At 42.8% G+C, this 26,997-nt stretch overlaps 2 protein-coding genes across 4 annotated transcripts in view; one reads left to right on the forward strand and one right to left on the reverse strand.

Annotated features, from left to right (window-relative positions):
* The window catches only part of LOC141017321 (SPRY domain-containing SOCS box protein 4-like), a 92,695-nt gene that overhangs the window by 5,047 nt on the left and 60,651 nt on the right, over positions 1 to 26,997 (reverse strand). The gene's annotated exons all lie outside the window — the stretch shown is intronic.
* Positions 12,750 to 14,215, forward strand: LOC141016415 (GTPase IMAP family member 6-like). Its single transcript, XM_073490773.1, has 3 exons — positions 12,750 to 12,783; positions 13,191 to 13,687; positions 13,823 to 14,215. Exons 1-3 carry the CDS (start codon positions 12,750 to 12,752, stop codon positions 14,213 to 14,215), a joined length of 924 nt encoding a protein of 307 aa, XP_073346874.1.

Genomic DNA, 26,997 nt, shown 5'->3' on the forward strand with positions numbered 1-26,997 from the left:
CCATTTTTACAATCAAACTCAGTAAACAAACAATGAACAAACACAAAGTTCCTCATTTAATACCAGTCGTCTACTCTTTGTCCTTCTCCCTCCACTGAGTGTTAACGACGTGGCCTCGTACTGTAGCTTCCTCCACATGGGTTTTATTGTGTCATCAGTTTCAATTAATAGTAATGACCATGTCTGATTGGCTTAATTACACAGCAGAGCAGAGTGGGAGAGAGGAGAGGAACACGTTACCACAACGAACTCAATGATCTGACAACCGCTCCTCAAACACTTCCACCTGAGGAAACACTCACAGTCACGCAACATACCGTACAGTGCGCACACACGGCTTACTGCTCTGCGCTGCGTATGCAAAAGAAACTAGTGATCCCCACCGACCCAAAGGCACCCGATCATCGGTGCACCGACCGGGAGAAAATGCAGGGAACCGGGGCTGAATGACATCAGCGGGAGTCATTCAGATGGAAAGGTGGGGGAGTGAGAAAACAATAAAAAGTAAAGAGGAGGAAGAAGACAGAATCGAGGCCGAACAGGAGCCGAGAGCTCCAATTACTTGATGCAGAAAAAGGGGCTCCTGTAGGTGGAGATACCGTTTAAGATAATGTCTTTATCTGGTAAGAGGCTTTAATTAACGGTACGGATCTTATTTTGGAGGTGTGAAGTGCTTCATGAGTGACATTAGAGACTATCAGTCTGTCTCTCCCTGCTGTTCTTGTTTAATAAAAAATACAAACTCTGCCATCACCCGTTGTAATTCTGGACGTCCTCCACCCACCTGCTTCTGTAGCTGCACAGCTGTGTGTGTGTGTGTGTGTGTGTGTGTGTGTGTGTGCGTGTGTGTGTGTGTGTGTTCAAGGTTGAACCAACAGGATAAAGGACGACCCAGCCTCTACACACATACATGCACACACGACTCGTACATCCACTTCAGCTCTACATGTGTGTGTCCTTGCGATGTGACTGTCACATTAATGCTCCTCCATGCTCGCAGAAATCACACTTGTGCGCAGTCACGCTGACACGGCGGCGCTGTTGATTTTTCGTCTGACCTCTGTTTGACTCTCAATTACGCTGCCATTATGAGAGCTGCTCTCGATAGGATGTACAGCTGATGAATGCTACTGTACGGCGGCTGAGTGGCATCAACATCGGATACACTGAGGTGCAGACAAGTGATTCACACACAGCCTTTTGTGCGCTCAAAGAAGTGCGTATATGTCAACGTGAACGTATTTAAAGGCTGCAACTTATGACTATTTTCATTATAAACTCATCTGTTGATTATCTTTTGACAACTTATTCATTTAGTCTATTCAAGTTCAGAAAAAAGTGAAAAAGCCTGTTACAGTTTGTCAGTTGAGTTCAGGGTGATGACTTCTTCACTTCACATTTCAAAACTCAACGATATTTAATTCACAATGACAAGAAACTGAGAAAATAAAGAAAAATCCTAACACCTGACAAGAAGCAGTGCAGCAGGAGAAGTAAATGACTGGTCCTGACATGAACATACGTAAGAGAAAAAGACAAATATACAAGTACAATTCAAATATCATTATAATTAATTTGATTAAGTTTGGCCTGATCCAGACTGATTAAGGTCGGAGAGGTCATAAAATGAAAACTAGTTTTTATGGTGGAGTGCTGAGGATGAACTGAGGAGAGAAGCTGCTCTGTAGTCTGTCGGTACGGTGCAGTCACCGTTGTTCTCCTACAGTTATTGATCTTACGTAGCCAAAGATAGATGCATCACCTAGTCGCTATGCATCCAGCTCACAGCCTGGGTCGACCTACTCGCTGCAGTAACCAGGTTTCATTACATATTGGAGTCTACTGACATGATTGATTGCAGCTGTTAGTCAGACCCCATGTATTTCCAAGGAAACAGAGATAACAGCAAAAGCACTGTTTTTATTTTTGATAGATAATTGCCCCACAATATAAATACATTTTGATTATGTCTTATTTTGTTGCATAGCATAATTGCAATATTACACTGTGGGCTATACCGTCGCGGCGTTGCACGGAGCAGGGTAAAGCGCACCCTCTTGTGTAGTATTGCTTGGATAAGATAAAAAAATATGCTTCTTGCTTTCCCTCGCTTCCAAAACAAACACAATCAAGATCTCCAGACAGGAAGCATTGATGCTCATACCGCTTTTGACCACAGGGGCCGCCAGAATCAACAAGAAATGAACGCTTCTTGTAGCTACTTTAAAGTATCAGTGAAACAAACAGGAAAATTTACCACTGCACCATAGTTTTCTTTCTTTCTTTAATCCACATGCATTTTCCAGAGACTGACTGATCAATTAATCGACTAATTCTTTCAGCTCTATAGTAAAATATACAAAGCGACCAATGAAGAGCTGCTCGCAGTCGTTCAGATTATTATTGAACTTTAATGTAGTTACAGTGAGAGAGCTTGTGAACAGCAGAGCAGCCGCTCATTAACAACTCTATATATAACACACTGATGCTAAGCTGGCTTTACTGCTACGCTGGCTGATGACCAAGAGAGAGCGAAAGTGTTCACCGACACCTGCTCTTGATTGGCTCGAGTCCTTTTTGTGTTACGAGAATAGAATATTTAGCAAAATCTGCTCTGGCTGAAAGTATTTGTTTACACTGAGTCATAATTAAATACAGAATGTAGAAAGCTAAACTCGCTCAGAAGTCAAAGAAAAAAAAAACCCAACATGATATAAACACATGATTATCTGTGCTGTGTAACCATACACAAACATACAATGACTACACAGCCACACACAACCAACAAGCCTCGTTTCTTTGCTCAGACGCATTTGGCTCATTAGCGTCTCTGCAGAAAAACGCTCATTCGTTCTGCCGACTTGCAGAGAAAAGCATTAATTAGAGTGGAAGGGTCAAGTGAAACCACAGCGGACTGGATCTGAACGATGTCAATAAGAGGTGAGTCAGCTGTCTCTCTCTCTCTCTCTCTCTGTGTTTGTGTGTGTGTGTGTGTGACGTTTGCATGTACATATCAAGGGGAGCAATTTCGTACCAAATCAAATGAATTTGAGCTCGCAGGCTCTTTAGAGTTCAGTTATGTGGAGATAGTTTCAGAAACAATGCTGTGGTTGCTGAGAGGAGAGAGCCGCTGCCAACTCGTTCGGTCTCTTCTTCTTTGTTTCTTTCGTTTGCACCCTCTGGATAAACACTCGGAGAACTAAAAAACATTTCACTGAAAAAGGAAAAAGGAGAAAAATTCACTGGTTGTAGCACAAAGTCTGTGCAGCCAAAGGGCGACTTAATTCACTTAATTCACTGTAAAAGATCCGAAACAGCTCCGCCTTGTCTGACAGATAATATCAGGAGTACTTACTATGGAGCTCATATTTATAATACATTATTAATACCTTCAGGATGTAATAAACAACTTAAGCTTTTATCATAATGCATTAAGATGTCCTCATCAGAGAAAGATGTTCATAGGAATTCACTACGTGTTTGGGGCGGGCAGCAGGAACAAGTTGCAAACTTATTTGACGGCAATTTCAGGAAACGGTTGCATCATTCGAGTCATTTGGCTTCATGTTTCTGGCCACCTGATGAATGTAAATCCAATATTAACACTCTTTGTGCTCTGTTTTGGTCTCCACCAGTTCCTGAGGGGAAATATCTGACTCCTTTAGCTGCTAAACGCTCCACAAAGTTTACCAGGTAGTCCCTAACTGTGTCTGTGTGCTAGCTGCTGCTGGTCAGGTAGTGTTCGGTAGGTTTTTGGTGCCGTTTCATCTCAAAAAGCTGCCTGTCAAGTGTAAATGATCTGACTCAGACACAAATGTTCACAGCTGCATGTTCAATACTTTAAAGTTTTAATCACGTTCAGTGACGTATCCCAGTAGTAGTGACGAGCAAACCAAATGAAACGTAAAGTAAACTTGTGGATTTCTCTTGGATTGGAAACATTTGGGATGATGTTGCTACACAACAACAGCATATATAGCAGAGGTCTAATCGTTTTTAGACATTTTGATGCAGAATTCCTACATATATGTTTAAATATGTGTCTTACATGGGAACATTCAGTCTGTTCATAATGTTGCTCTGGCTCTGGCTGATCCAGTAGCTGCTCTTTACTTTTAAGTTGGAGTCATTAATCATCTGCTGCCCTCTAGATGGTTATAATGTCCTTTTATTGCATTATACAAGTAATTAGCTGGGTTTCATAACTTCTATTATACTACTCAGCACATTAATGATAAGATGTATTCTTAATGAAACATTTTCTATCCTGTTTTATCCTAACGGCATCTCCTCAGGTGGCGAGAGCAGCTAATGAAGAGAGAAACGGAGGGTGGACTGATCAGCAGCAGGTCGTTTACCCCTGCTTCGTTACACCGTCAGTGCATTAAGAGGACTTCAAAATGCTGCAGGACTGAATGTCATCACTGTGGGTGAATCTCTCCACATTGCAGGCCACCACTGAGAGACAGAGGAACAGACCCAAAACTGATTATTTTGTGGCTTCCATTAAAGTTTTCTCAGGTCAGATGTCTGTTTTTAGAGCGCTGCCCTCAGTCGATCCCTCCGGAGGTGAATTAAAATTGTTAGCTAAAGAACAGCAAGATGGATGCTGAACGACCCCTGTGGGAGAACTAACCCATTAGTGCAGAGAGAAAATTACAAAGATTATGAACACACATAATGCAGAGTGCTTTTTTTTTTTTTTTTACCTTGTTGGCAGCACTGGGAATCAAACAGGTAACCTTTCAGCAACTAGCAGTCTTCTCCACAATCTGCTGTGGTTGATTCGTTTATACGGAGGTGGCAGACTCTTGGTGGCAGAATTTCGTGAGATGGTTTTACTGATGACGACGACTGGACAATATTAGATTGATACCATGTGTGTGACACAATCCCTGCCAGTGCTGAACTTCTTCTCTGATGAGACATTTTATATGGATATGAACTGTGACCCTGGGTCCGCTGCGACGGGAACAAGAAGTAATAAGGGCGCACAATGTGACATGACGCCTGTAATGAGATGCGGCGCACAGCAGTGCAGAGCAGGATTTATTGTCTGTAGACAATGATAATGGGAGAGAGGGTGAAAATGGCAACCGCAGCATCACTTTTATGATGAATGTAAAATCCGACCCGAGTGGAGGGCCAGCAGCTAAAAAAAGCCTGTCAGATGATGAGAGACTTCAAAAGAAAAAGTACACGAAGAGACAGTGGAAGAGAGAAAACCTTTAAGTCTAACTGAAATCGGTGTGAGGAAGTAAACACTGTAATGACACAGCAGAAATTGTCCATTTCTTAAGAAAGGATAAAGTCATTTTAGGACATTTTTGTGAAAACAGTGTTCAAACTTGGACGGCTGACTGACATTTGAGAGCCAGCGTTGCTAAACAACCCAAAAAAACCTTTTCTCCAAAGACGATTACAAAAGAGACGTCTGTAAAACTGTTGACAGGACACCACAAGCTTCAGACAAGGTCAATTATGACTCTTTCTATTCTGGATTTTTGATCGATGGAGGTTTTATATTTGTAAGACTTTCCTTAAGCTGAGAAAAGCACTTCAAAAATCTGTGGCCTCACACCGACCTCTTCGCCTCTCAGCTTTGTCTCTAGGCTAGACAGAGTGGACAGGCCGAGTGTCTGCAGGGAGGGCCGACTGTCCAAACACGCCAAGTTTGGATGCAAGACAACGTTACTCGATTTCAGCAACATCTTGAACAACTTGAACATCCGGCCTCGTCTGCTCTCTCGCCCAGAGACACTCAGGTAGCATGAGCAGCTCCGGGGGAGGAGAATAACCCAAGAAGAGCAGCAGCCGGCTGGTCATTAGGGGCTGCAACAGCCGAAGAGGTCGGTGTGTTTACTAGGGAAACTACACCACTAAGCACCAGAGGTGGATCAAGCCTAACAACGCTGATTCCACAGTTACCTGCCTGTGTAGCTGATATAGGATATAACAAACTATTGTGCCAGTCCAAACAGTTGTTTCACCAAACAAAAAACGCAACCAACTTTCAAACACAACCCAAACTTTTACTGCAGAGAAAATGTCTTTGTTTGAGTGGTTAAAATTTTGTAAAATAACCACAGAAATGAGATCAAACACTGAGGAAAATACTGAGTTGTGTAATGTCTCAAAGTGCATTAACCAGAGAAAGTGGAGCTGACAAACACATGATGCATGAAAACATGATCCTCTCCTCTTTCTCTCTATCAAGTCTTCCTCCCTCCTTCGGCCACAGCTCATCTCATCTGTAACAAAACACCTCTCTACACTCTCTTTCCTCCTGCAACACCACTTCACCAGCAAACACCTAACCCCGCTTCCTGCTTTGCTCTCTTCCCTGCCCCTCTTTCACACTTTGTTTTTGTTTTTTTTATCTTTCTCCCTCTTTATACTCTCCAAGGTCAGAGTGTTTGTTCCCCTCCAACACATTAGAAATGATCACTGTAGGGTGAAAGCTGTATTATCTTCAAACTGTCAACAAGAGACAGAGAACAGGTGTGTGTTTAGCTTGATGACGGTGCAGTTTTTATCATTATCCCGTCGGTTTTGGAAGTGCTTCTAAGCCCAAGAGGTTGAAGAATTCAGAGGAGCATGTAATCCTTTAATCCTTTAATTAAAGTCAATAAATATGAAAATGAACAAAACTGTAATTACAAGGCTTTCACACGACAGCAGCGGTACAATTTGGACTCTGCTTGCTCATAAGCATGTGTACATATACACAGAGTAATCAGTTAAAGGGTAAAATTACCAACGGATCAATACTGTGACCTGTAAATCCTGAGCCTTTTCTCTCACGATCTAATGTCATGCCATCGACCCGCTGCACTGCGTTTTCCTGTTAACGTGAAAAGCAGAAAAACGAACAAACATTTACACAAAGGAAATCCACAAACCTGTCTCGCAAACATGTTGACAGGTAGGAAGACAAATGCAAAGAGCGCAACGCTTATGCCAGGTCACGAATACAGGAAATCAAAGTGGAAAACACACACATCTGCAAATCAAAAAAGACTCGAATGGTGTGAAGTAAACAACATACGCAGAGGCTTTGAGCTCAGTAAAGGGCAAATGAGTGCAACAGTGTCACATGCTGGGAATTGAACTGGAAATGTCGCTTGTATTAAGACGACATTTAACAATTTCAGAAGTTAAGCTTCCTTTGTTCAATAAAAGGAATAAAAAACAGGCTTATATTCTTCAAAGGTTGTAGCGGGATCAAAATGTAAAATGATCCTGCTGTAGTCACATGGATGCTCATGATGTGTCTGTCTCACAGCAAAGAAATGTTCCTACAGCTCAGATCATGCCAGTCTATTAAAAACTAATGTCTACAGCTATGTTGTAGATCTCAGGTTCTTCATGTCTTCCCTGTTGTAACCCTCAGTGCAGCTATGAGCTGTACAGACACTAACAGTATTTTAAGTACTGTAGCTACTGTGAGCTACTAATAATACCCAAACAGTCTCGTAGAGAGTATATGTTTTATGGCTTTCTAACAGCGAGGCCAAGTTTCTAACTGCTTCAAAGCAGTGAAAGCAGCAGAGTGAAGTGAAGAGGACATTTCAACATCTTTTATCATCCTCACTTGGAAGCACGTCCTTGGCAGTTCACGATGGCCTGCGCTTCATATACCGACGAATACAAACTTTTCACGAGAAAGACAGATAAGTTAGCTACTTAGGCAGCCGCTTCAACACTTATCTGATGGGAAATCTTTAAGGACTTTTAGTTTCTGCAGAGGCTGCTTGCTCACTTATAACAACAACTGGAAATGTGAGGAGCACAGGGATGGACATTTTTGCAAAAAGCATGAAATGAGATAGATAATGACTAAACTTAGATTTTTGGGCGAACTTATCCTTTAACGAACAGGATGCATTTTGGTCATTTTGCTAACGAAAGGGATGGCATACCCCCTCATCACCCGGTCAAATCACACACTGCTCTCCCAGACTCTAATGCTGCACGTAGAACAACACAGTCCAGTGTGATAAACATGAAGTCTGGATTTCAGATCAATGCAATAAAAACAGCATAATCAGCTTAAGTTCATTCTAAACATAAAAAGGTTTTATTGAGAAAGTGAGTTATTCCTCCTGTCACAACAAAGACAAAAACTAAACAAAAATAACCAGACAAAAATAACACAACAAAGGAGAGGATTAGGAGGAGGTGTAGCGTTCCTCTTGCACACAGTGTCCTCCTTTTCAAACACACGAGACGCTGAACTCTGCCAAACACCGACGTCCTTCAAAGCCACGGAGGGAAGATGGCGTTATCCATAACTAATGTACCTCCGGTGGTGTCCTGTATCCTCTTTCTCCTGCTCATTGTGTAACAACACTACTTTTTTAAAGCACAATCACACTCAGAGACACGTTGAAGCAGCTTGTTGTGCAGAACTCATGTTGCTACAATCCACCCAGGATCTGTTAGAAAAACCCTTCTGTACTTAAAAATGGCTGCAGCCACAGGGTGGGAGGCCTAATGGCTGCAGACAGAGTTGTACTAAGTCCGTCCCACACGGATCTGAGAGAGGAGGGTGTGAAATCCTATTTTTTGAAGTCCTCCCTGAGCAAACTCCATCTTGAGACATTTGGCGAAAGCTCACTTTGTTCCTCAAATTGTGCGTGCAGATCCAGAGCTATGAGTCACATCTTACTGGCCACATTAGTGTCACACCGAAAGATGGGCACTGTGGGCAGAGCTGGCCAGTAGAGAGGAGTTGGTGGTAACACAAGCCATGCCAGTGTTTCTTTTTAAAGCCCTGTTCTCTCTTTACCATCCTGCCTTACTGTAAACCCACTGTGAGGAGGCTCCTCTGGGATGAGAGGCAAAGTGATAAGAGAAACAGGAGGAGGAAAAGATGTGAAGGAGAGGTAGGAAAAATAAAGAGAGCGGGGGAGGAAGAGGAGAAAAGAGCAAGAGAGATGAAGCAGAGAGAGGTGGGGAGGGGTCATGAGATGAGAGAGGAGGATGGATACAAAGAGGAGAGAGGGTGATAAATAGAGAAAGAGAGAGTCTGACCCTCAGTTATCATTGACAGCTACAGCTGGAGGGAGGGAGGTGGACCTTATTCATAAAAATGTCAATATTAGAGGAAATCTGTTGGGATAATTTACAAAGCGCGCCTTCAATTAATATTCCTGCTTACATGCAGTTTGTCAAACATGGCGAACCATCCTTCATTCCTGTGTAATCGGCGGAGAAACTGCTGATGTAAATCCACGGTGGCATTTTGTTTGCGTGCATTTTCTATTAAAAACAAGAGTAAGGAGAACTTGTTCACGATCTGAGTGCGTAAGTGCAGTCAACTGGCAAGACTTCATCAGATGAGGTGAAAAGGACGAGCAAATGTAATTGCTTGAAGCTGCACTAAACAATATTTATATTACAAACAATAAAAAAGTTGACCAAGCGTGTTTATGCAAAGACGCCGCTTGTAGTAACAAATCCAAAGTTTTTACGGCCGGCAACTTTACCGTTCTGGTTCACTCTCACTGCTCTCATCAGCTTCAGTTTCAGCAGCTGGATGGTGAATCAACTGCAGCATTTATTAGCTTCAACACGCAGAATGTAGTTTCTGCTGCCGGCGTCTCTCAATCACAACAAAACAAAAGCCAACAAAAGCAGCGCGGGATCAACGAGTTATTGTGAGAGGTGTCCAAATAAAAAGCCCTGCTAGCTTAAATAATGTAAAGATTTCTCTGGGTTTGAACACTGATGGGAACATTGGGGATGATGTAAGTATACTAAACAGAATAATAAACAAAGGTCGAGTCGTTTTTAGACATTTTGATGCTTAAATGTTTCATGTTATGTCTTTAAGAGCGACAGATTGCTGATGACGAACTCCAAATTATTGCTTATGCTGCTCGTTATCTGCTGGACGAGTTAGTGGACGACTGTTTGCTAACATCTTCACCATATGTTTAACTTCATAATGTGATAATATATCTGTATATGCTGCATTTACAGCTTGTTACGTTGCATGCAGGTGGTAAAAAGGATAATTAACGCAGATGTGTCTGCTAACACTCAGCACTACTCAACACTACATGCTATCCTTAGTTAGGGTAAGATCGATCTGCTCTTCAAAGAAAAGTGGATTTAAATAAATATATCTACATACATCCTGTACATCGGTCCAATGTGTCAAGATGTGATGGCCAGCCTCATCAGACAAGGTCACCTAATTATACGGACCATTAAGAACGCTTACTGTACATTTGTATGCGTCAGATAAAAAGACAGAGGTGAAGACGGAGAAGGTGAAGCTGAGGTGGAACGAGGTAGAAAAGATCAGAGAGAGAAGATCAAACCGGAGGAGAGAGAAACGCCGGGAGGGAGGAGAGAGAAGTTAGAAGGTGAAAAAGAGGAGAAAACTGGGGGGAAACTTCGCTCCTGCTGCTGCAGCTTCAGCGGATTACGTGTGAATGAAGGTGGGAAAACCACACACACACACACGCACGCACGTGCATTAACACGTGTGCACACGCACTCTCACACGTGCACATGTGGGATCTCACCACCAACCTGGCTGAGACAGACTGGGATACAAACCTGGCTGATCCCTGGCTGGCTTTACCTGTCAGGTCAGAGTGTGTGTTTATCTGTGTGCATGTGTGTGTGTGTGTGTGCATGTGTGTGTGTGTGTGTGTGTGTGTGTGTGTGTGTGCGTGTGTGTGTGTGTGTGTGCGTTTGAGATCAGAGGAAGAGATGCTGGAGGGAAGAGATGGAGAGCTGTAACACTCCACCTCCCTGGATTTAAATTAGAAATCAGCTGATTTACAGGAAGAGGTAAAAAAAAACCTCTTCCCTTTAGAGGTTGAACACAACTGTACACGATGTGTCATCATCACTAACGCTCGCCTCCACTTCCATGACTCGCAAACTGAACACAACAAGTTTATACTTGCCGTCTGGAAAAGTCACTCTGAGTAATGCTGGAAATCACTAACTGAAGTGCGGTGATGAGGCAGGCGGATACAAAGAGGTAAATTACACCATTCAACACAAATTAATGTACTAGACTCCTGAGCGTGGCCTTTTATGTAAGTGGCATTCAAGCATTACACAATTACACTTATACAGGCTGCACTTAAAAAACACAGGATGACACCGCATATGCACAAACACACCTTCAGGGTCAGAGTCTATAATCTGTGAGCCGCACGAGCTCAGATTAAAGCTGTCGGCAGACCAAACACGAGAGCGCTGGTAATGAGGAAAGAGAGAGAGAGAGAGAGATACAGGAACTAAACTGGTAAACAATCGAATCATGTGGACGAGTCTTGGGATGTGTAAAACGTGAAAGGCCCTCCGGTTTAAAATAACTGTGCTGTTATGACGGATGTAAAATGATTGATGGTGAAAGTAAACAAGTAGCACGAGGCGGCTGTGAAAAATCAGGAATTCAACACGAGGAAACTTCGGCACACGATGGTCGTGTTGTTTTTATACCAAAAGAATAAAGTTTCCATTTTCATGACATCTTACACTGAACGCCAGTTTGCCTTCCATGCATTTTTACGACACATGTAAACATACATATATGTGATAAATGATTCTCTATGTTGCTGCACTGTGTCCAACCTCACATGTAGACTGTGGCAATGGATGCATGTAATACACCAGCAGACACATGAACTACATTATCATGTAGTCATTAGTGTTGATCATGGAAGCAAACTCATTATTTCCCCTGTTCTCTCCTGATAACAAGTTCAATTTTGTTTTCTGCTTATAAAAGCTATTTGAAAAACAAATGTTTTCCTGAGAAAAGACGTCATTTTTCTCAAGATCCCAAGAAAACAAACCTTGTTAATGTCATTATCTGACATTTTCAGCTTGAATCGGTTACAAACAGTTTTGTTTTCTCATGATAATGGGTTCGTTTATCTTGTTATCTCAGGATAACAAAGTGTGTTTTCTCAAGATAACGAGATAAATTAATCCTTTACCCCGAGAAAATGATCTTTGTTATCTGGAGATAACAGCACTTCAAAAATAATTGCACTTCTGATCTGTACATGAGTGTTACATCAAACAATAACTTATATACAATTCAACTTTTCTCATAAAGCGTTTATCTCTAATTAACCTAAAATACATGTTTGATGCCTTCATCTCTCATTGTTAAAGCACCATTATGTAGAATTTGGCATTTTGTGTGATAAATAAAGCGTTTGCACATATCTCCACAAAACAAATCAACGGCCAGTTGTCTACTTGTAAGTTACTGCTGTTGTTTTGCAGCGTCACTACATTTGGTTTACTGCTCCTACATTTACTGCCCCGAATACCATCATAACTATTGCTGTGTCAGAATCACTGGAAACCTTTAATGCAACTCTGCGAACCGTCTACAGCCTCCCTAAACCGAGACTTTAGACCCTCTCCACAGTATAACAATAAAAGTGACAAAAACAGAGACGGAGACAGTTTGATTGGACTCATAAAAGTTGCGATTGTTTTATTTTCCACAAGTATGCAGAGTCATGATCAGAGATTGGGCGGCGCTTCAGTCAAGGTGTTGACAAGAGGAAGGTGTGTCTCAGGTGCTTAAGAGAGTGGAGAAGACAGTGCAGTCCGAGAGACATTACTCAAACAAGACTTCACTGTGTGGTTTGTTAATCTGCTGAACCAGGGTTTCAGGGATCCTTGATGCATTGCCACCGTTATTGAGGAGGGATTTTAAAACCTGCAGCCTTTAGGACTCATCCACAGGACAGACTGTCATGACGGGAAGCTACAACCCACCAGGACATGTTGGTATGTTGCCTTTCTTTAAGTTTGTTGAAATTTGAAAGAGACGTACACAATTTTTTGCAACTTAAAGCAGAAGTAGGATTACTTTGACACACGCTAACTATCAGGGACAGTGACGACTGTTTAGTGCCCAGTGAGCGGCTCCGGATCTGAGACCAGTTCTGCAGTTTAAGACGGCAGCAGGAATATGTTGAGAACAATTGTCGTGCTCCACTAGTCTGTCCTCCCAAATTGAGCTATATTTCCTCACTAAAGTAATGTTTATAAAGCTTCCAGCGAACCACTTCCTCTGCAAAAAGAGAAATAAAAAGCCTAAAAATTGCATAAAGTGAAACAAAGTAACCAGACAACACTAAATGTCTGTTTCAAGCTGCAGATTAAAAGCTCCCTCTCTCTGCTTCTCTCTCCAGCCTCACGGGATCTTAATATTTTGCTGGTCGGCCCCAGGCGAACTGGCAAGAGCTCGAGTGGTAACACCCTGCTGGGCCGGTGGCCGGTTTTTGAAACCAGAGGAGGCGGGGCCAGCACCATTGCCAGCGCCATCACTGCTGGATGGCACATGAGCGTGGTGGATGCAAAGGGTTGGGGTTTATCTGAGGAGTTTGTCCCTGAAGTGGAGAAAAGTGAACTGCTGAGAGCGGTGTCTCTTTTTGGACTCGGAGGACCTCACGCTGTTCTGTTAGTGGTCCCGCTGGACTTCACTGAGGCTGAGGGGAGAGCGGTGGAGAGGAGGATGAAGATCTTAACCCCTGCAGTCTGGAGACACACCATGGTGGTTTTCACATGTGGAGACCGGATAAGGCGAAGTGGGCGCAGCGTGGAGGAGCACATCCAATCAGGAGGCCCCGCCTTGCATTGGCTGATGGAGATGTGTTGCTATCGATACCATGTGTTCGATAACAAGGCGGCCGTCGTTGGCAGGCAAGATAAAAGAAAGCAGGAGGCGAAGGGAGAAGGGAGGGAACAGGAAGGGAATTGGCGGAAGAACATTGACAGGTCGGTGGGAGGGAAGAGAGCAGGAGGTGAGGTGGGTGGGAGAAAGGAAGGTGAGCAGGAGCAGGTGAGAGAGCTGCTGAGCAAAGTGGAGAACATGTTGCAGGAGAACAGAGGATGGCACTTCTCCCTTCACATGTACCAGAGGCTGGAGAAGGAGTGCAGCCACAGAGAGCAGGAGCTGAGAGCTCAGACGGAGGCAGAGACAAAGATAAACACGGAGCAGGAGCAGAGGTTAGAGACAGAAGAAGAAGAGCTGCGAGACAGCCCGAGGAAAGAGCAAGACAAGAAAGAGGAGTGTGTTGAAAGGAAGATGAATAGAAGGGAAGATAAAGAGCAGAGAGAGTTTTTAGAACTGAAGAGGCTGAGCAGAGAGGAGGACGGGTGGGCTCTGAGGGTGGAGGAGAGCGGGAGGAGAACACTAAAGGGAAAAGTGGAATGATTGCACCATTTCGACCTAATGGTGGCCAAAGGTTAGCCTGTAGTCCAATTAGAGGGCTTGCCTAAATGCTCACAAACACTGTTTATCGTCCCCCCCTGACACATTTATTCTTTCACCCTGTGACACTGAATTCTTGACGACTGCAGAATGATGACCCACCAGATAAACCTCAGAACTGTGGATCCTCAGAGGTCAGACTTCGGATATTTTTTTGGATGTTTTAACAGAAATGACTGCCTTTCCTCTGGAAATGGGAAATGTGAAAGGAATAGTTCCTTTCACCATTTTGAACTGTAAATACAACCCCAATGAGTGTATATACAAAAAGCAATGAAGTTTATCAGTTTGAACATTGAATATGTTGTCTTTGTTCTGTATTTATTTTAATAAAAGGTTTAAAAAAGGATTTCCAAATTCCTGCATTCTGTTTTTATTTACGTTTTACACGTCCAAATAGTTTTTGGAAGCCAGGTTGTATGACGCTACAGCCAGCAGATGGGTAGATTAGCTTAGCATAAAGACTGAAAACAGGGGGAAACAGCTAGCCTGGCTCTTTATGTGCTGCCAACGTTTTAACTGTTTAACACCTCTATTAAGCACCATCTAAGGATAAATTATACAACTGCACTTCATGGTCACATGTTCAGTGCCCGTACAGGTTCATAATAAAAAACCTTTCATATCAGGAGTACTTATTATTGTTTGTGCTTCTAAAATCATCTGGATTTGTGAGACACTGTGTGATGCCAGACCTGAGCTCTCGCTGTTATTATGTACAGTACATTTCTAAACACTGCGAATGCTTATGAGACATAAGTATACCCAACATTCTGTTATACAAGAGTAATTAAAATCTAATTTACTCGCCCGTGAAAGGCAAATGTAGAAAGAAGCTGTCATCTGTGAAAAGTTAGAGACTAAACTGTGACAAAGGAGAAGGGCTGCTGAACAGTGACGTTGTCATTATCGTCTTTTTATATTTTCTTGCCATTTCAATTTACAAAAATGAGGCAATCACTGTCACTGCGTGCATGTTTTTATGGCAGAACTGAGGGACGTGTGGTCTACCACCCATTTCATTACATCCGAACAAATTGTCAATTGGCTTCAGGGAATTGCTGCCTCTCCTCGGCTGACGCAGACAGTTAATCCTCATCTCTGGCTCGCAGTCATGATGCCATGCAAGGTCAGTCGTGTTGTAACCAACGAGGTCATTCACGGCCCGGGACATCAGGCTGAGCCAGAAAAGCCCGAAATGCAAAAAAGAGAATCAGATTAAAAAATATCTCTATCCCTCACACTGAATTCAGCTCATTCTAACTGTGAAGTAATTATCAAAGCTACCGAAACGTCTGTGCGCCTGAGCTCGTGGGGTTGCTGGTGTCTCTTTTTTTGGAGCAATAAAAAGATTTTCAGCACAGTATTGATTTGCGAGGTACAGAACAGGATCGGAGTGAACAAAAAAGTGCAGACAATGATTAATTTCCCCAACAGCTTCCTTTAATTGGACTTGGAAAGCCGCTGTGACACTAATTTGGTTCCTCCGCTGCTGAGAGATGCAGTATGTTTACAGGGTTTCACTGCAACCAAACACCACAGCAGATGCCTTCAGCAGTCAGTTCTTCTTGGTTGGACTGTGTCAGCTATCAGTGAATGTATTTGCGAGTTTGTTTGGTTGGGGATCAAAGCCCACATGCTCGTCTCTGAATGGCACACGCATGAGCTTGATGCAAGAATTTAATTAAGAAAAATAATTTTTAAGCGGTTGTTATGAAGCTGCACCATTCTGCCCCCTTAAATATGTTATGTTAAAGGTCCTAAAAAATCATTTTCACAGTCAACGTTCTGAATAGCTTGTTAATTTGTGGTGTCTTATCAGCGCCTATCAGTTGAACTTTTTTTAACGCCTTTTCCCCGTCGAAAAACTTGTTGAACGGATTAAACACGGAGTACCAGGCCGTTGAGGCTTGGTCACACAACGTAAGCTAACCAGAGGCAGAGCAGAGTTGGTCTTGTAACGCTCCATGCAAGACGACCAGCTCCCTCCGTAGATATAAAGGGCTCATAGTTCATCGTTTCACACAACTATACACAAATAAAACAGTTATGAATATCATATTCCATTTCTGCCCATAGAGCCCCATAAATCCTTCACACCGGACCTTTCAATGTACATCTATCAATCACAACAGAGTAGTAATTTTCTCCATCAAGGCCTCTGTATTGACACTATAAACCAACTGGAATGTTATATCATATTATAATTTTTATTGTACTTCATTGGACAACATGAAACCTCAGAACATGGCCAGGTAATACTGTAGCAACTTTATATCTGCCACGAATCATCTGAGCGAGCTTATGACACACACTGGGCACAAACTTTTATGTGTGTAACACAACATTTATAGCATGGCTCGAATGTTTATCAGCTAAAGGTCTGTCTTATATAACAAAGATCACTGTTGGTCAGGAGTCCACTTCTCTGGACGTTAACTCGTGAATCATAAGGAAGTAAAAGTCGAGTTAAAATTGAATTCAATAGAAGGAAAACACATCTTACATCATGATGGATTTTCCCTTCAGTAACAGGCTGCTCTCCAAAAAAACTCATGACAGGGAGCTACAAACAACCTTGGCTCTTGGATCCAGGCACCTTTTTTATCTATCTGGCAGTGCAACAGCTGTCTGGAGGAAGCGCTTGTCATCTCCACTGCGGCTGCTGCTGCTATGAGGCGACTGACAACCCGTCTGATGTTCAGTAGTTTTAAGCGAAAAAACCTGAAAGACTTTAACTTTCAGCACTGAGCGCCTCTGAGCGCACGAGATGTTGCTCTGCTCAGAGCGGCGACAGGATGCACGTCAGCATGTCGTTCCCTCTGAAAGCACAAGATGAAGGAGCCAGTGGTCTGAACACAATCCAGTAAAGCTTTACCCATTCTGGTGTCACTTTTCTCACTTGAGGTAACCTAGCAACGTGCATTCATTCGCATGTTTCTGCTCGTCTGTACAATATCAACACTTAGTGGGTTAATGAGCAGCTCAAGGTGAGTTTAGTTGCTGCTGTTCAGCCTGTAATGACTGGAATAAAAATCTAATTTCACTGTAGAATCAGAACAGAAGAGATATCATCTCATGTGTTGAAGGACTGGACTCTTCAACCACATTAGTTTATGATATAACATCAGTTTTTGTAGTTGCTGCCATCAAGAAAATTGTGTATTTATGAAAAAACATCTTTTCAAACTGACTCCAGCTCTAAATCTTCCAAGCAAAATGTGAATTACAGCACAGCGTGTGAGTGTTGGTTTACGTATATTTAACACTAACTGAGCACTTTGTTCAGTCCATCTGTGGAGCGAGTTGTCAGAGAATTAGTATTCATTATATCACCTGTAACGTTAAGGTCTTTTTTTCTGTTATTACTCTCAAACTTTTGTATTTGCTACCGACAAACTGAATTTCTGAAAGGACAATAAAGTGAACTAACTCACAAACACCTCAAGCAAGTGTTCATATGATAAAATGTAATTCTGGGCCTGTTATGGAGCACTTAGCACTATCACGAGACACTCACCACCGTTGTTGAGAGACACAGTTTTACTTTACAACATGACCCAGTGACCTAGTAAACCACGTCTGTGACCCTCCACCAGCATCAACTGAAACTAGATCAAACTGGACACAAAGGTTGAACTGTTCTCTGTGAAGGAGCTGCAGCTAAATCCGTCACTGATCGCGCAGCAGCCGCGGGTGAAAAGCAAGAAAATAGTTTGTGTTGGATGATGAGACTGATTTGGATTTCTTCACTATGCAGAGCAGAGGTAGCTGCAGGGCATGATTAGCATAGCTCAGTGCAAAGACTGGCAGCAGAGGAAAGTGTGTGCCCAGAAATAAAATAAAAAAATACCCAAACAAGTCCAAATCTGTCTTCACTACACATGATTCTTCATCTTGGTGATATAACATGGTTATTGATTTTTACTGGCTGGTCTGGTTTGACGATTTAAGATGCAAATGAAACAAATTAAAGGTTTTTAAGGTTTTTCATCTGTGTCAATCAAGTGCACGACCTGTTCTGCGAGCCGACAGAGGAGGTGAGCCAGCAATGGGAGAGAAAAGCTCTGACACCAGTGTGTTGTTTCATTAATTTGATTTCATTGCAGATTAAATTAGATTAGAATAAGTTACCCTTTTGTATCAAACAGCAAAAAAGCTGCAGCAGGTCTTAATTTGCTCTTACTTGACATTGCACGTCCGGCAATGTGACTGTCGAGCGTGTGTAGATTGCGATGTCAGTGCTGAAACGATATAGCGTGCGGCTCTATTTTAGGCTCATAAAAACTCACACACCATTCAACACCGGGCCGTTGAGGTGAAACGACCTGCAATGCAGCTTCAAACTCTGTCTAATAATAATGATTCACTGCAAGGTGACTTCTACTCTTTGTAATCTGGCACGCTTCACAATGGATGTCCTTACTACATAACAGTCATCCATCACACACACACACACACACACCATTGACAAGGCTTTGTCACACAATCAAGTCTGCTTGAAAGGTTCGTCGCCATAAAAAGTGAACAGAGTGCTACAGAATGAGTCTGAGTATCATCATATCAATTACAAAGTTTCTGCAACAGCCATGTAAGGAAATAGTAACCACGTCTGAATACGCTGTAATGATGATTAAACCAGGATTACAAATCTCGCCCACCAGTCTCGACATTTCTTTTGCTCTTAGTAACTTCAGCACTGAGTGTATGTCAGAGGACAGGGCAGCAGCGTGAGGACGGGCCAACAGAGCGAGCTACAGTAGCCGTCCGGGCACAGAGCCCAGCAGGGGGCAAGGGGACGAAGGGGCAACGTGAATAAGATAAAGAGACAGAGAATAAGTGATGGATAACTAGAGGCAGAACGACATTTATAAGAGAAGACGCACTGTAGAGAGAGAGAGAGAGAGAGAGAGAGAGAGAGATATGACTAACTTGCAAGATAAAAACTGAAAAAAAAGAAAGAGTATTGGACACGCAGGCAGAGACAAACACTGAGTGTAGCACTTAAGGGACTGATGGCATACAATAAAACGATATATTCAAAGAAATGATTCACAATACTGTCATTACCGACAGCCTGACTCACTTAACTGAACCTCCGGTATTAAATACATGTTTCTATTCGTGTCAATATGAAGAGTCGCTGTACAGTCATGAAAACACACAAGCAGCTGATACTGAGATTAATAAACTGGACTCGTCCAACGTTGACTTGTGCAGTAAAGTATAAGGAAACATGGGATGGAAGCATTTTGAATATCTGTATTGCATTTGCTGTTGTTGCTACTATATTTATCTGTTTTGTCGTTGCTCAGAAGCTGTCCAGCTGTCGACACACGCTACATTAACATCCGTCAAAAACCTCTTTCCCAAATGTACCGGCACAGTTTTCTGATTTACTGTCATGTAGGAACAGAAATCAGAGTCGCTTTTTTCTGTGAAAGATGCTCCATCGATTTTTCGTGATCGTGACAGTTTCACACGACCACTGAAAGTCACCTTGCAAATACAAAGTCGATCTTTGAGATGTGCGACGCTTCAAAATGTGGAACACACACATCCACAGCGATGGTCACGCAGGGCAGACAGGACGGCGTCATCAAACCACTCTCATCAAACTACTCAGACTGAAATGATGATTATCTCTGTCTCTAATCTGTGGAAGCAGATTTAACTGTGTGCAGATTTTCTACTGATCTGATATCTGTAAACCAGGCTGTGGTTTAAACAGCCTTTCAACTTCTAAATAAGTTTTGAAATCAATCATTTGGGCAGTCATGGCATTCATTTCACAAATCCTAAATGATCCTGCAGTTCCACCACTCGCAGCGAGACAGGAACACACACAGCATAAAGTTTTCAGCACGTGTGATGCCAAAAACCTGTGACGTGCTCGGATACTTTAAACAGGAAGTGTTTCAGGTGTGTGAGGCCTAAGAGGTGACCAGCGTCAGTCAAGAAGAAAAAATGTGCCCTCTGCTGTCTGACACTCCCTTTAACATCCAGAGACATTCGTATCACAGGTTTAATTTCCAACCACGGATCAGACAGTCTTAGAGAAGTATTTTTCCATCACTATTCATTGAATTGTTTCACTGCGCGGGATCATTTTATTTATGCAACATGATCAGAACTGATATGAGTAAAAAAAAACAGCTCACAATAGGTTTCAGATCTAAATTTAGACCCTCAGGTCGTGTCTGACATCACAACTGTGGGTTGAGGATGGTGTCAAAATGACCTAAAAACACAGTGATTCAATGTTTCACACATTGTGAAAGAACTGAATAAACAAACCAAAGAAAAAAAAAACAAACTGTGGTTCATAACTTCTTGTTCTGGGAAGAAACCAAATGAAGAAACACGCCTCATTTGGTTTTGGAGAGCAGAAAAGGCCAGAACAGGCAGTTTTGTGCTCCTGAATGTAACAGAGGCAGAAACTCAGCCCTGCACAGCCACTTTGGGTTGCTGGTTTCCAAGGTTACAACGTACAAAACAGTTGCTAGAATATCAAAGCAAACAGACGCTAACTGCAGACATTAACAAAGAGTAATCCTGTGCACGTTCACTGAGCTTTCAGAGCAGGAAAAAGCAACGTCAGTGGAAAGTGTTATCTTGCTTCAGATTATTTATTGATTCATGTAAAAGGGGAATTCTGGTATTCCTAAATATGGGCATTGTATCTACATGTTTGGGTGTGTAAATGATTCATATTTACCAAAAGCTGCGATGGCTGCAACGTAATCCGTCAGGGCAACTCCGACTGTCAAACTCGTGTCCGCTAAAAGTGCTTATATTTGCCGCTGACGGGCTGAGGTTGTTATTAGTGTCTGACAACATTATGTATAGATTCCTACGGAGGTAAAGATCCTTTCAGTAACCGGAAACACAAGTCTCGCTCACGGAGAGGTCTTGCTCTGAAATCTCGTGAGAGGTGAGTTGTTGCAAGGAGACGATGATATAAACGTGAGTCAGACTTGGAGAAAGAGTTTGAAGTTTACCTCGAGGGACTGTCACCAATAATTTATTGCCAAAGTCGTGGCTGAATAGTTAAATGATTTTGACAGTCTAGATGAGGCAACAACCGTCTCACCTTTCACAAGATTTCAGAGCAGTCGGAGTTCCCCCGAAGGATGAAGCTGTAGCCGTGTCGCTGCTGCCAGCTGAGGCGATCTACTGGACCGACTCCAAAACTTTTGGTAAGTATGAATCATTTACATAATAAGGAAATAATTTGGGGAAAATACTGATTATGCTGCATGTATATGTGGATTTAAAGTCACCGGATTACGGCGCGTGTAAATGTGGTGTATGCAAAAACCTGATTTCTCTCAGTAACCTGGTTTCTCTTGTGTATGTTCACACACTGAATGACTGAGTGTTAAGATGCCTTTGAGCCAGTCACACTGCACTTAACGGCTCCAGTAGAGCTGCCCAGTGGCAAACAGTAGAAAGCTGAGCGTGAGTTGGGAAATAGCTGGAAAAGAGCGAGCACGCTCTCTCGACTTTCCATGATTAAATAAAAGGTTAAAAGAAGGGATTTTAAGGACATAAACAAGATTCATTACATCACGTCTCTGCTCTCTGTTACAAAAGACAGGATTCCTGAACGCTGACGCACACCCCACACCTGACTGAAGTCATGACATCATCCTCACAAGATGTGCAAACAGGAAACGTTACAGCAGTGTTGTCATGGAAATGCTGCGACAGATGGATGCGCTTCGGAGCGAGTTCACAGATGGAACTGATGGAACTTCCCCTTTAATGTGTTGCAAGAGAAAACAACGCTTGCACTCAAACGGACAGAGAGTAACTGACGACACGCTCTCAGGTAGCTCCGAGTGAACTCCACTTGTAGTGCAGCAACACGCTGTTCACCGACTTAAACGAAAACACACATCTAATCCGGCAGAGCAACAATAAAGGAGAAGCGAACGAAGCGACAGGTGAATAAATTGGGAGGGATTCGTTCGCCGGGCGGAAGAATGCCAAAGAGAGAGGGCCGAGAGACCTTTAAATAGAACTGGAGCCACGAGGGTGCACACAAAGGCCCAGCCTGTCGGTAAATTGGTAATGTCAGGAGGCCAAATTGAAGTGTTGATTAGAGGCCAATCCTACAGCTTCCCAAACAAAGAGCGAAGAAGACGAAGGCCGGGCGAGGATTATCTTGCTCTTATTCATTACGGGAGACGGAGAGTGATTGGATCGGCCCGTTAATTATACCGGACCTGTGTGTCTGTCTGTCTGAATCAAACGCATCAAAAGCATTCTCCTTTTAGCGAAAAGCACACCGTCATGTTTTCTTCAAAGCATTTAAAACATTAAAAGGTATCAATCTCTCCTCTTCTGTCCTTATATAAGGCACTTGTGTCTGTGGAAAAGCGTGGCTCGCAGTTATAGTCTAGTCTGTGGCGGCGTTAAACGTGGGATTTATGGGTTTATAAAAAGCAACTGCTGAGCTTTGGAAACTGATTTCAGCTCCGAGGCTTTTCCTCGCTCGCATAAATTTCTTTGAATCTCCGGTGGCTGCTGTTGTGGTGCATGACCGACTGCGAAGCAAAAACTGATGCGTCAAAAGGTTTTACTGCCGTTCAGAGTGTATTTTTGGAAAGCTAATTGCATTCAAATGAGTCTCCCACAGGCTGACCTGCTCCTAAAAATGACACGGCGGTAAAATCCTAATGAAATATCTTCCCACTAATACTGATGTCTGGATAGATTCCCTCCCTCTCCCTCTCTCTCACACACATATACACACTGGGTGGAACAGATGAGGGGAAATGGATCAGTCCTGACGGAGAACTGGGATAAATGTGGAGATAATCAGGTGTGAAATCACTCTGGTTTTTCATTCTGCAGTAACTCTCATTTTCTTTCAGCGCACAGGGCCATTTCTGCTTTACACAAAACTAATAGCACTAATCGCAGGGCTGTTAACACACACAGTGGTGGTACAGTAGGGAAATGTTAACCTGTCAGCTCCCACAGATACATGATGACTCCCAAGGAGGCTCTAGCTTTCAGGATTTAATGCTTCTTTTTGTGCCTTCTCCCACAGTAAGTCCATTTTCACACCCTCGTCCCTGCCCCCCATTCATCCTCGTTTTATTCCCTCTTCCTGTTAATCAGTCAGATCCCTCCTTCTGTCCGTTTTATCTCCCATCTCCCTGTGGCTCAGGTTTTATTCAAGTGCATTATAATGTATTAATGTCGACTAAAAATGATGCAATGTAGAAGTACTTCTCCACTGTGGGTGTGTTTCTGAAGTTTTCATTTTCTCCTCGACAATCCAGAATTTGGGGTAAAAATATTCACTTGACAGTTGGTAACTAAGCTAGCGTGCCTGCTGCTAACTGGTCGTTAGCTGGCAGCAGACTGGCAGAAAGCAAACAGTAGATTTGGTGTTGCACATGGACTCCTTGGAGGGTTTGCATGGAGAAACAAACACACATGCTCATAAAAAAAAAACCCACACGAAGTGCATCTAATGTATATATACTAAATTCATGTTAAAGTTAAACGTTTAATCAGCGTATCTCACATTGCATACTGTCTCAGAGAGAGGGCTTCGCTGAAACATTACGAACATTAACAGAAATGCCTTTAAAGCGCGCTCACAAAATAATAACTGAGCTAACTAACTACAGTTAGGAGCAGCTGGTGGTTACTCAGCTGATATGCCACCTCTTTGTTTGGAGTATACATTTAAGAGGTGGCCAGTTCTTACTGGATCAATTAATTATACTAAACTTATATTATTTTGAATATCGAAATTCATTGTTCTGCAACATCTAACAGCCTCGCTGCTTGGTTGAAGGTTTTTGTACTCAGCTACATCTCATCTGTGAATCACTATGATAACAATGCCACTGAGTGCAAAATTAACCAGCAGTTAATCTAGATTAGTTCATCCTGGTATGAAAAGTGGCATTTTGAACCTGTTTTTCAAAATGTCATCAATAACTGCATGTAGAATAAAGATTAATGTCAAACACCTGTGGCTGGTGCTCATTAGTGAGAGCAGGTGCATGTAGCTCTGGCCTCGAGGTGCTCGTAAAAGCCAGAATGGATCAATAAAAGCCCATTTACCTGCTGAAATCGATGAGTACCGTCAGAACAGATAAAACAATAGAAGCAGGAAAAACACAGAATAGCTGGAGCGTCCAGCCACCACACTATTGAGGATAAACAGCAGATTTCTGGAGTCCTTACTGTACTATGAAGCAGGATTTGTGGTTAATGTGACTTCGGGGGTTTTTCAGAGCTACAACAGCGGCTCACCTCTTACCGGGGTATATCGTCATGGTAACTTATGCTGCAGGCTATGTTGGAGATAACAGATCTGCACATATAAAAGCACGGCCTTCTGGCTAATCATTTCTCTGGAAAATGGTATTATAATTCACAGAAGTTCCCGTGGAGGTCAGTGCGCAGATCGTGAGAGGTTCACTCCTGTCGTCATTTCAGTATCTCCTGTATTGACTGTGATTGTTATGGTTAGTGAAGACTTAGTGAAACATATCCTGGGTATTTTGAATCTTCCATTTTTGCCCCTAAATCTCCCTAAACGCTGGGCTTTTCATAGCTGTCGAGAAAGGACTCTGAAGTTTGGGAATTCATCCATGTCACTGTCGTAGCTGTAGTACCAACACAGGGCTTCAGATGGTCAGCTGAAGTGCATGATCGACTGTAGCAAAGGCACCACTTAACAGCAACGTCGAAAAAAGCACGAGAGCCGGCTGCCGTGGCAAGGTCATCAGCTGTCTTTTTTTCTCAAGCTCTGAATAAAATCCAATTTTTCTCTGAAGCTTCTGAGTGAAGCAGCATCAAAATAACCCTGTAGCGAACATTAATTCATATTCTGGCATTTTACCTCGACCTCCGCCCGTCATTAGCAACCTGACGCTTCTCCGAGCAGCTCTTCATTCCTCCATCACTAATCAGTTCATGTGATCTCCACAGAAACCGACATGACTCTCACACTAATGTCTCTCCTTTGTCTTTTATCATCCCGTCTGTCACTCTTCGTTCTGGCCGCCTTGCTTTGATCTGCGAGCTTTTTCACATCAAACCGCCGCCTCCGTCTCATTTTCTTTATATTTTGGTTTGTTTGTCGTCTCACATTCTCCCCATCGTGGCCTCTTATTCTCTTTACTCACTCTTGAAGCCATCTTTCCTGATAGCTTAGACGCTAGACAGCATACAAAATCTTTTGGCTTTCTCTTTTAAACATGTTTTTTCTATTTGTCTTTTCTTCTCTCACATGCCACCAGTATCCAAACTCCTTTTCTTTTCTCTGTCTTGTTGTATTTTTTATGTTTGCTTCTTCTTCTCTCTCTTCTCTTCATCTCTGCTGATAAATATTTGATTATGAGTGCACTAACATGACACCACTGTTCCCTGCCGGAGCTGAGGGTGTTTAGATCTCGAAACGGAGGATGAAGAAGGAAACACGCAGCACTTTCAAACGTACATCTGAGCCTTTTTTTGTCACAAAATCTTGTAGTGCAGTTTCATAACAGCAAATCATAGACATTTTTGCTCTTATTATGTCAAAATGAGCGAGGTCGCAGAGCGTAGATGCAAATACAAGCATCTATCCAACAAGGACGTTCAGATATTTGGGGAGAATATTGGTTGATGTAGCCTCCACTCAGACGCTTTGCAGAAGCTATTAAGTAGCTGCGTAGGCTGTGTAAATTAGCCACTATAATTAGCATCTGTAATGTGTTTTGAGTAGTTTATAGTGCAGATGTAAACAGAAACTGCTCTCTCAATTTAAGGGAAAAATTGCAATTTAAAATTATCAATCCAACCTGAACTTAGCTGCATTTAACACGCGACACATACTTTTCTTTGTGCGTCTGTACAATGCGTGGGAACCAGCGAGAAGCGGTTGATGGCTTGTCTAAATTTGCAGGAGCCAACACTTCAGGGGAAAAACTAACAAGAAACAGAGACAAGCATGCACATGTGACAGTAAAAAAAAAAAAAACGCCTCCAGCGAGCAGCTACGTTTAGCTAAAGCAGTAACCCACTGACCCACATATCACGCAGGCAGCAGGCAGCAGGCAGCAGGCAGCAGGCAGCAGGCAGCAGGCAGCAGGCAGCAGGCAGCAGGCAGCAGGCAGCAGGCAGCAGGCAGCAGGCAGCGTGAAACACCGAGGGGTTAGTTCACTATCGACTGGGCTGCCACTAGAAAGCTGAGTCACTGTGTCCAGCAGGAGGATTTATAATTCACAGCACTGATCAACACACCTGTAACAGAACACAGTGAACCGAGCAGAGCCGAGGTAAACCTACCCGTCAGGAAATAAGCTGGTATTAAAGGATCAGTTCAGCCAAATCAAAACATTTTCTCACTCACTGTAAGTGGCGTCTAAACATTTAGACAGTTTCGATTTGAGCTGAAAACACTGAGGGTGACTGGAATTTCACAAAATTACAACAAAGCATTTTCCCAGAGAAAAAAAAAAAAACCCCACAGTTACACAGAAGTCCCTGTAGAGAGTATTTTGGACGCTCTTCAGCAGAAAGGAGCTGCACCTGGAAGCACATGTTGGCACAAATTCAACTGTTTTTCGCCTCCATTGTGGCTGTGGCGGCAGAAGTCTGAGGGAGGAATATCTATTATAATATCTGTAAACCTCAGCGGATAAAACCAAATCTCTCTGCATGACTTTGATATCCCAAAGGGCAACTGAGAAAATGTTTCCATGTAA

Source organism: Pagrus major, chromosome 21, assembly GCF_040436345.1.
Source record: "Pagrus major chromosome 21, Pma_NU_1.0".
Lineage (NCBI taxonomy): Eukaryota > Metazoa > Chordata > Actinopteri > Spariformes > Sparidae > Pagrus > Pagrus major.